This window comes from Rhinolophus sinicus, chromosome X (assembly GCF_036562045.2).
Source record: "Rhinolophus sinicus isolate RSC01 chromosome X, ASM3656204v1, whole genome shotgun sequence".
NCBI classification, from domain to species: domain Eukaryota; kingdom Metazoa; phylum Chordata; class Mammalia; order Chiroptera; family Rhinolophidae; genus Rhinolophus; species Rhinolophus sinicus.
The window spans coordinates 6,582,584-6,595,328 of record NC_133768.1 but is presented as its reverse complement, the minus strand read 5'-3'; the positions used below and the strand labels follow the sequence as shown (position 1 = coordinate 6,595,328).

Genomic DNA, 12,745 nt, shown 5'->3' with positions numbered 1-12,745 from the left:
TGCGTGCCCCTTATGCCCCCTCGTGTTAGGAGACTGGGGGCAGCGCGGCCCCTCGCGGGCCTCCCCGTCGCCCGCCTCTGCCCGCCCTGCAGGTCCGCGCAGACGCCCGTCCCCGCTGCTTCCTGCCTGCGCGGAGCCCGTGCAGCCCTGGGGACGGGAGCCCCTGCGGTGCCTGCGGCCCGGCCCCCGCGCCGTGCTCGTCGCCGCGCTCCCCTCGCTCCCTCCGTCATCACGCGGAGGCCGCCGGCTGCGCCTTCCCCGCCGGCTGCGCTCGGGCAGGCGCTCGCCCTGAGACGCCCCGTGTGCGCGGCCCCGTGTGCGCGGCCCCCGGCACCCGCCCCGCGCCGGGACCGGGACCGGGACCGGGACCGGGACATGGGAAGATGCTCCGTACGCGCAACCTTAGCCCCTGGCCACAGGTCCTCCGTGAGCGCAGGCTGTTCCAGGGGCCCCACGGCGTCCGTCCCCATCTCGCGGTGTCCTTGGGACCCGGCGCCGTGGGGCCTGGCGGGGGCAGGGGCGCCAGCCTGCGGGGTGCTGCGGCCGCTGTGCCCGGGCCCACGGGGGGACCTTGGGCAGGGGTGCGAGCGCCCGCCCGGTGATGCTGAGCTCCGGGGGGCCGGCGTGGGGGTCCTCGCAGCTTCCGGGGGCCGAGCCACAGACTTGCGGTCACCCACGGACACGGGTGGGGTCCCTGGGAAGCCGCGCGCGCTCCCCGCTGGGCTTCCGTTCGCTGTGTCACAGCCGGAGAGCGCACGGGGTCGGGGTGAGCAGGGCCGTCCCGCCGCTGTGACGTGGAGGCCGCGTGGGGCAGCCCCGCGCCCGGGGCCAGGGCGCACCCAGCGGGCAGGGGCTGCCTGGGCCGTCCGTCCACTTTCCGCCTTCTCTGCGCCGTGGGTCCGGGTCCACGTTCTTTGTACCTGCAGCTCAGACGGCGTGGGTTTCGGGTCAAAACGTCTGGGCTTCGCCTCGGTGACGCACTTCGTCCCACTTGTAGCCACCTGGACTCGGGTCGCTCCCTCTTTGAATAAATGCTGGAGAAAAAAGAACCTTCCCGTTTCAAGGAGGGAAAAGAAACAGAAAGGCACGGCGGTGTGTGTTTCCTCGTTTCCCCAGATGACGGTCCCATCGGGTGACCTGCAGTCAGCTGCTGTGCCACGTGGAGGACACGTGGGGACTCCCGGTGGATGTCGGCTCTGATTTTCTCACCTTGCGTCCTGCTTGAAGCCCAGCACTGGGTCCGTGCTTTGCCGGGTCGCAGGTGGCCGAGGCTCTGCTTTGCCTGTTGGACCCCAGTGGGTGCGAGATCGGGCGCCTGACACCGGGCCGTGGGGCTCAGGGTTCAGCCAGGCCTCAGGTGGCCTCAGACCACCGTCCTCACGTCTGGCTCGTCATCCAGCCCACACAGGAGCCCCAGAGCCACCTTCTGCTCCACGGTCGTCCCCGCTGTCACTGGGCTGGCCGCAGTGGGGGAGCCTGGACCTCGGTGTTTAGTCGTAGGTGTGTGTGTGGGGGGAAAGGGGGATCCTTCCTGACTGTCTGTCATCAGGAAACAAGGTCCATGTGCTGGACAGCCCCTCCCGCCCCTCCTACCACATCTAGGTTTCCACTCACATTTGAGTCCGTCCCCGACCTGGTGTGTCTTCCTCTGGAGAGGACGCCCCATCTGTCACCAGTGTCTGCACCATACAGCTTCCTCAAAGCCATTTTAAAACGTCCCAAGTTTCGCTTTGAGTGAGCACCTTCCGCCCCCTCACGCACGCCCAGGTGCAAACCCCACGGTTATCTGTGCGCCAGCCCTGGTCCCCGGCCACCCAGGTCCATCCTGGCTTCAGGGCGAAAGGGACCTGTGCCTCTGCGAGTCCCTGTGGAGCCGTGGGTGGACACCCAGGAGGGACACGGTGGCGGCTTACAGGCACAGCATGGGGGTGGGGGCTGCATATGCTTCCAGGACAGGACACAGGAGCACGGTGCCTCTGAAATGTGTGGTGCCGAGGGCGGGTGCATTTGGGGGAATTCTTTCCATGTCTGCTCCAACCCTGTGGCCGGCCGGGGTCTGTGGTTGTCGCGTCCAGCGGGGAGCTTCCGGAGAGGGCAGATGTGCATGCCACATGCTGTGACAGGTCCCCGGAGGGGAGCCCAGGCAGGTGATGTGAGGAATGGCTGTGGAAAGCCCTGTGGGCGTCGCAGGCCCCACTCACCGTCTGCAGCCTTGAAGGAGCCCTTCCCCAGCTGGCCATGTGCTCTCATCAGTGTCCCCTCTTGTCAGACAGGCGGCCCACTCTGCACCCATAGCACCGGCATGTGGCCTGGTGGGTCCGGCCCCAGGAGGACAGCCCAACGGCTGAGCAGCACGGGTGGTTATTAATAATGGAATTGCCTTCACAGACATGGCTCACTCACACTGTGCTTGTGGTTTGCAGGGGGCCCCGGCGGCAGGATGGAAATTTTGTGAAATGAGCACAAACGGCTGCTCTCGGTGGCCGCCAGACACTGTCAGGCAGGCGCTGGGCAAGCGGAGGTGGCTCTTGTAAAAGCACGGGTCTGGGGCTGCCCGGAGCGGCAACCGACCGACCGCAGACGGGGGCGGGGGGCTGGCAGGCGGGAAGATGTGTCTGCTGCTCCACAGGACAGTGCACACAGGTCTGAGAGCCAGTCCAGCTGTGTGTCTCCGCTCCCATCTAGGTTGTTTCTTTTGTTCTTAACAGCTTTCTTGAGGTATCATTTACATACCATAAAGTTTACCCGTTTAAAGTGTGCAATTCAGTGGTTTTCGATACCTTTGCAGATGTGCAGCCGTCATCACAATGCCATCCCGCAATATTTGCATTGCCCCCAAAAGAAAGCCTGCATACCACAGCCATCACCCCCCAAACACCCCACCCAGCCCTTATTTATAAACATTTTCAAATGGAGGTCAGCTTCAACTATCGTCACCATTTCAGTGTGAATGACTCAGTGTGGTGTTTAGCACGGTTGATGATGTTTGCAACCATCACTTCTATTTGTAGAAAGTTTTCATCATCCTAAAAGGAGACCCGTCCCCATCAGCTCTCGCTCCCCACTTCCCTTCCCCCTTCCCCTCCCCCTAACCCACTTCCTCTCTCTGGATGTCCCTGTTCTGGATGTTTCACATAAATGGAGTCATGCACTGCGTGGCCTTGTGTGTCTGCTTCTGTCGCTGAGCGGCATGTTTTCAAGGTCCATGCAAGTGGTCGCAAGTATCAGCGCCTCCCTCCTCTTCATGGCTGAGTAATATTCCACTGCGTGGACGGGCCCAGTGTGTTGATGCAGTTGCCCTCTGATGGACAGCTTGTTTCTGATCCTTGCCTACTGGGAACAGCATTGCTTCTCTCTAAACCCCCAAGCTCTTGGACCCCCATCTGAAGGCTGAGGATGCTACTGCAGTGGTCCTTTGGGTTTGGTGGGCGTGGGTCTTAGGCAGGATGGTGGAAAGGCAGCCAGCCAGCAGAAGCACAGTCACTGAGGACTGCTCCTTTCGGATCCCCATAGCGTTCTCTCCAAGCATAACCACCCATGTTTCCTGAGTGCTGGGGGCTGTCCCGGGGGCTGAGCTCACCTCGGGGACAAGAGGGTCCCGTCTCCAGGAAGCCATCAGCCGGCCAGTGCAGTGTGGGTGGGTCTCGCCTCTGGGTTTCTTGGGTTTTTGTGTATCCAGGTTGTGGAGCTCTGTCAGGGCAGCCCTGGGAGGCCAGGCAGCCCCAAAGCTTTCAAGGGCCTCTGCTGTGGGCAGCAGGCGACGGCCGAGAATTCCAGCGCACGGTGCCTCTTATATAGACCATAACATCCCGTCGCTCGCTCGCACGCACGGGCTCAGCTCCCAGCGAGTGCCAGCCTCGATTTCTTTCGCTTCCAGGACAGCGCTCATTGCGCAGGTGTACACAGGACACTCGCCATGAGGGGTGCGGCTGTCCTGACCTCACTAACTGCCTAGGCGGGAAACACTGGTGCGGACCCCGGGGGAAGCTGTGTGTCCCCACCAGCGGCCGCGTCTGGGACGCCCCCTTCTCACCCACAGCCAAGGAGGTGGCAATGCTGTGATCTTGCCCAGGAGAAGAAGCTGCCTCGGGTTTTCTGCTCAATCATGGGCAACTCACAAAAGACACAAGACGCTCTGTGGCTGTCATGGGCTGAAATGTGTCCCCCACATTCACATGTTTGAGTCCTCACTGCTTGGGCCTCAGGATGTGACTTGAGTTAGGAACGCGGTCTTTGCACATGAGGGCCCACTGCAGTGGGGCGGGATCTGAGTCCAGTAGGACGGTGTCCTTCTGAAAGCGGGAATTTGGACAGAGACATGTGCACACAGGGACAATGGCACGTGGACATGTAGGCAGCGACCAGGTGGTGTTTCCACCAGCCCAGGAGCAGCAAGGATTTCCAGCGAACACCAGAAGGAACCAACCCGCTCAATCAACCTTGAGCTCAGACTGCTTGTCTCCGGAGTTGAGAGACAATGCATTCTGTGGTTTAAGCCCCCCTCCCCCAGGTGGCGGTACTTTGTTACCACCAGGAAACTGATGGACAAGGAAAGACAAGATGGGTTTCGCCTGCAGACTCCACAGAACCGAAGAAATGAGGGAAACCATGATCGTGTGAAACAAAACCCAAGGAAACGCCTCCATGAGAAGATAAAACAGGAAAGGGTGAGATGGTAACTGAAAGCGAGGAGGGTAGAAATAGTCAGGTACAAGAACTGGATTGCGAGCAACGATAACAGCAAAATGCATCCGTGTGACCCCCTCTTCTGGCCAACATGTGGGGGGGCAGAGTGTATACACGATGACAGGCTTTGAGGGAACCGGGATGAACGGCTACAGAACATCCTTCCCCACCAGGCACCGCGGAGCTGCCCCCTGGAACCGCAGAGAGACTACAGCTTCTGCTGCTGCTCAGTCCTCCCCCCCCACAGTTGGTGATGTGTCTCAGCCCCCCCGGTACCCCTTAGCAGGATCTTCAGGGCTGGGACACCCCACAACCCAGACACAGCACCCCTTCCAGCCCTAGTGGGGGAGGGGGACAGACCCACGCTGGCCTCCAGGAGAATTCAGCTTGGGGCGACTCAAGACTGGGATGACCAGGATGGTAGGACACGGTCCCACGGTCACTCACTGCTCCGAGCAGACTCTCCATTATGGGCTGAGAAGCAGGAGGGAGCATCTAGACGGAGGAGCGGTCCTGCACGGCTGCAGGAGGTGGACGCAGCCCACAGGTTCTCACCCAACCAGCTTTGCCATCCCTGCCAGGGGACACTCGGTGGTGTCTGCACATCTCTGTCTGTCACACTGGGAGAGTGGGAGCTCCTGGCACCTGATGAGTGGAGACCAGGGACACTGCTCCCCTACAGGGCCCAGGACGCCCCACATCAGCGCGTCATCTGGCCCCAGATGTCAGTGGTGTGAGGTTGGGAAAGCTGCCTTACTATGAGAGACTGTCTATCTGTCACCTGTCTGTGTGCCTTATCATCTATCTAATGTGTATATTTACTGTGTCTCATCAGTTTATTAATCTAGCTATCCATCATCTAATATCTGTTGATCCATCCCACTCATATCTCATGTATCTGTCTCTATCGTGTCTATGAATCTATTGATTGATCTGTCTGTCATCTATCGATCTATCTGTCAATCACCTATTTTCTATCTTAGTGGATAGCAAGTCGGGATAAGTCTGCCCCCTAACTGCCCACTGTCTTGATTAAGTCTTGACATTGGATGATGTCTGTTCTCTAACTTTGTTCTCCCGCAATCTTGTGCTGGTTACTCTTGGTCCTGTCAGCTTTCCTGTCATATATACTGCAAACGGTTCTCTCTACCTGCCCTTCATCTGTTAGTTTTCGTAGTGTCGTCTCACGCGTCCGTCCCGTTTTAGATCTTTGTGCCACAAAATCTTTCCCATTAAAACGTCCTTTTGCTTAGGAACACCTTTTCCATCCCGTAATTAGAAAAGGTTCTCCTCCCTCTTCATGGTTTTTATTTTCCGAGTCTCACCCTCATGCTGTTCCCTAAGCTGCATCACGATTGTTCCTGCTGTCACACACAGGGATTGTCACCGTGCCCACTCTTAGCAGAGGCTCAGTGTCTGCACAGCAGTGCAGAGGGCGTCCAAGAAAACGGAACATAAAGTCACAGACTCTCAGAAACCAATGGTACCTGAGAGATGCCTCAGCTCAGGTAGCCGTTGAGCCTAACTGTCCCCTGAACTGGGGCTGTGCGCCCTCACCTGGAGGTGCTATGCTTTGGATGGGGTACTGGAGACACACCTCCAAGCCTAAGACCTCCTTACAAGATGTGGATACCAACCACCTGATTCTAGAGTTTATCGAGAGGGGCGAGAGACCCGGAGCAGCCTACATGACACTGACGCGGAAGCACAGAGTCAGAGGATTGACCCGGCCCGGCTTCAGGACTTCTTATATGGCTGCAGTAATCAGCCCGGCTGGTGTTGGCAAGAGAACGGATGAGGAGATCCATGGAGCAGAACAGAGAGCCCAGGTATCCACATCATCAATATAGTTGGCTTCTCTGACAAAGAAGCAAAGACACCATGACACCTAGAGGGTCACCAACAAGCGGAGCTGGAACAGCTGGACAGCCATGTGCAAAAACATGAATCTAGATTCAGACCCACACGTAGCCTTTGGGAAAACCCAGCCTGGGTCACAGACCGAAATGTGAAATCCCAGCGCACGAAACCCCTCCAAGGTAACACTGGAGAAAAGCTAAGTGACCACAGGTGTGACGACAGCCCATAGACACAGTCCATGAAAAACATCATTAAAAAGAAACACTCTGGCTCTATAAAGGGCACGTCAAGACAATGAGAAGACACACCACAGACTGGGAGAAAATATTTGCAAAAGACACATCTGAACAAAGACCGGTCTCTCAAATATAGAAAGAACTCTTCAAACTCGATAATAAGAAAACAAAACAAAACAAAAAATGAATTTAAACATGGGCCAAAAACCTGAACAGACGCCTCACCAAAAAAGACACACGAAAGGCAAAGGACCATATGAAAGGGACGCTTCCCATCCTGTGTCATCAGGGTCTTGCAAAGTGACACCGCAAGGAAATAACAGCGTGCAAGTGTCAGAATGACAGAGATCTGAGAACTGACACCACTGAGCCTGCAGAAGGAGGCCGCACGGGAGCTGTCACTCAAGGCTGGACCGTGTGAGACTGCCCTTGCATCACAGGTGGCCTCCCGGTCACTTCAGAGGCTGTCGTCACATTGCCTTTGAGTGACACCCCTTGAGGGCTTTGACGCCTGTCACCCTCAGCGTCTCCTATCTGTGTAGACCCGAGACTCCCACGCCTGCTATCTTGTGTCCGAGGGAACAGTCTGTTCTACTGATTTCAAAGTGACGATGAAGCAGCAGTCACTGGGCCGCTGGTGGTGACGGCAGTTAAAGGACCTGCCGTGTGCCATCTCCGCAGAACCCTTAGATCGCAGGGTGAGAGCGTTGCCCGTGGAGCACAGACGCATAAACAGCACTCTTATCTCTGTCCCCTCGTTCATTTTCCTCGGGATTGCACAACCCAAGCACACAGCACCGGGTGACCGGCTCACTGTTGTTTGTCTGCGGGCACATAGATTTTGATGTCTATCTCTTGCAAGACAGTATCCTGTTCGGGGCTCTTGGCCTCCTGTCTGTCTCTGCCAGTGTAGTTACGGCACAGCCAGACGGGTCCCTAACTAGCCAGAGCCCAGATTCTGGGAAAAACCAAGCCCCTGCCTTCAGTGGGCCACACACGGCTTGTTTTCCATTTTCAAGCTGCACCCCTCCCACCCCCCGCACATGTTCCTCTCAGCGGCCGTCTGACCTGGCAGCTGCAAAACCTGCCTGTGTGTGTAAGGCAGGAAGCTGGCCCAGGCAGATGAATTAATTAACGCGAAACACCATTCTGTGGAGAAAAAAAAAAAAAAGCCCAAGAGGGCCTGGCGGCTGCGGCCTGCCTAAAAATAAGAGTTTGCAAGTAGCACACACTCTGCCATTCAGTCACAGGGAGCAGAAATGAGCCAGACAGCGGCATGAACGAGTGGGGAGATTTGCTTAACAGCGTGTGTGTGTGTGTGTGTGTGTGTGTGTGTGAGAGAGAGAGAGAGAGAGAAAAGGAGAGCGAGAGAGATAATAGATATGGAGAAAGACAGAGAGAAAGTGAGAGAGACACAGAAAGAGAGACAGGTAGATACATACATACATACATAACCTAAATCAGTAAATGATGGATGGATGGATGGATGGATGGATGGATAGATGATTAGGTGACAGATAAATGGATGGATGGATGAATAGATGATAGAGAGATAGGTGATAGAGACGTGATAAAGACATAGATGGGTAGGTGGATAGACTGATAGATGATAGATACATCGATAGGTGGAAAAGTTAAGCACCATTACCCCGAATGTTTGCCTGTTGATGGTCTCATTTCAGTGCAAATTTGTCATCTCCTTTAAGACAGATCTCACCTGGTAATTGAACCCAATCTGTTCTAAGTGTCAGCAGTTAAAAATTATATGTTTACATATTTGTTGTTTCATGAAAAGCGCAATGTCATCAAATGAATGGAAGGAGAACTGAGGGCGGTGACTCGGGGGTGGGGGGAGCGGAAAATCCCCAGAATGGACCCATTTGCCCTTACGTTCCATGTGAAACAGATGGCCTGCCCCATCGTGCGTCCACGCCTCCAGGGTGGCTCGCTGCTGAGCAGTGGACTGCAGGGTCAGCATGAGCGGGTGTCCAGTGCTATCTCTGTGCATGGGGAGCTGGGTGACCTCGGACAGAACCTTCCCTCTGCGAGCCCCGTGGGGTCCCTGGAAGGCAGGGACTCCATGCCTTTCCTGTGGTTACTTGAACAAATGATCACAAATTGGGGGCTTAAAACAACGGAAATATATTCTCTTCTAGTTCTGGAGGCTGGAAGTCCAAAATCAAGGTGTCCGCAGGGCTGCGTCCTTCTGGAGCGAGGTTCAGTGGACAAGTGAAGTCTTTTTTTAAGTAAGATGACAAACTGTGCATTGCAATGAGACAAGCAAGGGGGAAACATTCAAAGCAAATGAGCTTAACTTTTCCACCCATCTGTCTGTCTAGAGAATCCACCCACCTATCCATCTGTTATCTGTCTGTCTATCAATCATCTATCATCTATGTTTTAGCTATCTAACCGTGTCCTTTCTCTAGACTTTCCAATCTCTGCCTCCGTCTCCACGTGGCTTCTCCTCTGTGTCTGTGTCCCTCCTCTTCTGTCCCTAATAAGGACACTGTCATTAGATTCAGGGCCCCCCTGGTCCAGCATGGTCTCATCTTGAGATCTTGAACTTAATTAAACCTTCAAAGACCCTCTTTCCAAATAAGGTCCCATTCAGAGGTACTGGGTGGGACATGAATTTGGGGGCACACGATTAGCACAACACGGGCGCTGATAACCCAAAAGATGGTTGTAAGACCTGAGTCAGATCGTCCCCAGACTTTGTGTGCTCCCTCCCAGGACAAAATTCTTCACACATTGATTGATTATCATTACTTCAAGAAAAGCCTGGGCTCTGGGCTCTGCAGCAGGTTGGCCGTAGGTGACGCCCCACCATCCAGGTGTGAAGTGTGGCCCCCGATGAAGTAGGAAGCCTTGGCACTGTGAGCAAGGACCCGACTCACCCTGAGCGAGGAAGCCCACCCACGCCTCCCTGTCTGCAGATTGCTCCCTGGGAGCAGTCAGGTGCTGCGTCCCTGAAACAGCGTTGTATGACCCAGCAATTCCGCTCTTAGGGGGAGCCCAAAAGCAGTGAACACACACGTCCACACAGAAACGTGTACGTGCAGGAGCATAGCAGCGTTATTCACAGTTGCCGAAAGGGGGAAACAACCCATGTGCTCATCCGTGGACGAAGGGCTGAACGGAACGGGGTCCATCCAGACAGTGGACTATCACTCAGCCATGAAAAGGAGGCAGGCACTGACACTCGCTGCCACGTGGACGGGCCTTGAACGTGCGGTGCTCATGAGAGACGCCAGACGCACAAGGCCACCTATTGTTGCATCCCATTTGCATGAAATGCCCCAAACAGGCAAAGCTATAGACACAGAAAGTGGATTAGTGGTTGCCAGGGGCTGGGAGGGGAATGGGGGTTGGTGGTTAGTTACTTAATGGGGACAGAGTTTCCTTAGCCGGAGATGAGAATGTTCTGGAACTAGAGAAGGGGGTTACACAACAGTGTGAGTGTGCTCGAGGCCAGGGACTTGTGCGCTTTTCAGGGTTAATTGGATGTTGTGGGAATTATATCTGCACGACAAAAATGCCTCTGTTTGCAAGGAAAAGGCTGACGCCATTTCTGTTTTACTTCCCTGTGTCTTGGTGGGCCTCTTCACCCTGGAACGCCTGGCTCCTTGCTCACCCCACATTCTGAGGCTTCCACCCTTTGATTCCAGCATCCTCACCCCTCGGGTCATTGCTGTTGTATCGGGAACCGGCCACTCTGTGTGCACTGAGGCCGACTGACTCGCAGGGGGGACCTGAGTCAGGAGGAAGGTGGCCTGGCCATCTCGCTGATGACATAATGCTCTCAGCCAGGAAGCCAGTGTTGGCCAAGACCCATTCCCAGGGGCTCCTATTGTCGCATTTCCTCCCTTTCCCAAGGCCGCAGACAGCTTTCTTCCTGGCACCAGGACCTGGGACGGCTCAGGCCAAGCGTTCTGTGAACTCTCAGATGCATGCACCACGTGAAATATTGGCAAACGTTTTCTCCTGGGGCCTCCTGGGCAGGCGCACTTCCCATACGAGGAGTCGAGGCACAGAGGGCCGAAGGGACTTGCACTCAGGCCCCCGTGACTGACCAGCCCCACTGTGTGTGCAGCCCCACTTGCCCTCCGTGATCCTGGCCCGCTCTGCTCTCTGAGGCCCGCTCCCTGCACCGTGTCCAGCTATGGGTCTCAGCCTGGGCTCCTGGCGGGGGTTTCTGGGACCACACTGTGTAGAGAGGGTTCCCCAAGTCTACATTCTCCATAAATGCAGACTAAGTGAGTGAACAATGCACAGAGCATTGTCCATAAAAGCAGAGTAAGGGATGGATGGATGGATGGATGGATGGATGGATGGATGCCACATACGACAGTGGCCATCCACGTGGAAAGAATACAAGGTGCACAGGTGTTCTCCCTAAATGCATGGATGAATGTGTGGCTGAGTGTACAGAGGGAAGGGGGCAGCGTGGATTTCGGCCCCGCCCCCTCCTGTGCCCTGCACGAGGTCCCCAGCTGCCCCCTAAGGTGCCCCTGCTGCAGTGGAACCTGGTGTGCTGCTCCCCCACCCCAACCTGATCCTTCCTGAGCTCTGTGGTCTATGAGATTGTCAATCACAGGAGTCAGATGTGGCCCAAGCCTGACCAATCACAGAGGCCCCTCACTCTGTCCACATAAGGATTGGTCCAAAGAGTGGTCATCCCACCCTGCCAGGGCCAATCAGAACCTTCAGGAGGTGTGGCTCGGGTGCTGGGAGAGAGAGACAGGGACAATGTCTGTTTTCCCTTTCCCATAAAGATGCGGGCAGACGCTTCCAGGGACCACCTTTCCCTCCACACAGAGCAAGTGCCCTTCCTCAAGCGACACTAAAGCCTGCAGCTGTGGGAGGCAGGGGAAGGAAGGTGGGGCTGAGACAGGGAGGAAGAGCGGGAGCGAGAGCCGGTGACCACCACAGCTCCTGGGTCCAGCCATGCCTGAAGCTGCCTTGGAATACCTAACCGCCCAACGTAGCAAATTCCGCACTGGCCTAAGCTCACACCAGTCCTTCCTGTTGCTCACCACCGAAAGTTACGACTCACCCAGTAGGAGCCAGCGTGCCCCCAGTCGGGGGCAGACTGCAGAGGGGCCACCCCCAGGGCCCCTGCCTCCTGCCTCTCCAGCATGGACAGTTCCAGGGTAGCCAAGTGCCTGAGGCACCCAGGACCCCCCTCTGCCCCGTCTGGATGTGGGTGTTGGGGAAATTCCTGAACTCCTGCGATTTCCTGGTTCAAATGACTGACAGGTGCAAGAGTGAGGGATTTCCATGGCAACCGCAGCCATCGCGGGCACCCCCACCCAAGTCTCGGGATTCCTTTGCAGACCCGGTGTTCTCTCTGCACGTCCCACAAACACTTTGCAGGACTTTGGGGTGCCCGGGTTAAAACAACACCCTGAACGTGAGCTGAACTGAGCCAAGGCACTTTCCCCTCCAGTTAAAAGGCATCTTTCAAACAGACACGTCCCCTCGCCTGGGTCTGCCCTGCCTCCCAGGGGACTCCGTCCTGCCTGCTCCTCTCGGGTCCCGTGACTTACGGCCGAGGTGTTGGGCGAGCTGGACCCTCGGAGCTGGTCTGAGCCGGTTGGCGGGGAGCCTCACCTTGGTGTGGACGAGGTGGACCCTTCAGAGAAAGCTCCAGACAGGAACCGGGCCCGGGCACAGCTTCCCGCTCTCCTGGGGACCCCGCTGCCGGTCCCCCCACCGGACATGCGACTGACACAGCCCCCAAGCCTCTAGGGACCAAGCGGGAGGCTTGTAACGGCAACCTGTCATCTGCAGACTTAATTAAATGCACAAAGGTTACGAAACAAAGAGTCACAATGGATTGAAAAGTTCCTCTTTTTCACGGTGGGGCCCAGGGTGGAGGAGGTCAGCAAACGGGACTTTACATATTTTTAAATTATATTTTTCAAACAAGGGATTCAAAAAATAAGGTCCCCCTCAGT

At 56.3% G+C, this 12,745-nt stretch overlaps 1 protein-coding gene across 3 annotated transcripts in view; it reads right to left on the bottom strand.

The window, feature by feature from the left end:
• The window catches only part of P2RY8 (P2Y receptor family member 8), a 34,142-nt gene that overhangs the window by 7,010 nt on the left and 14,387 nt on the right, over positions 1-12,745 (bottom strand). Inside the window, exon 2 of one of the 3 annotated variants that reach the window (XM_019719378.2) lies at positions 12,399-12,579. The exons of 1 other annotated variant lie outside the window; for it this stretch is intronic. In XM_019719378.2, the coding sequence (XP_019574937.1) occupies positions 12,399-12,508 (110 nt within the window). In that variant the 5' untranslated portion in view covers positions 12,509-12,579. Of the gene's footprint in view, positions 1-12,334; positions 12,580-12,745 lie in introns of those variants that run through there. One more of the 3 variants, XM_019719380.2, reaches the window with a different exon arrangement.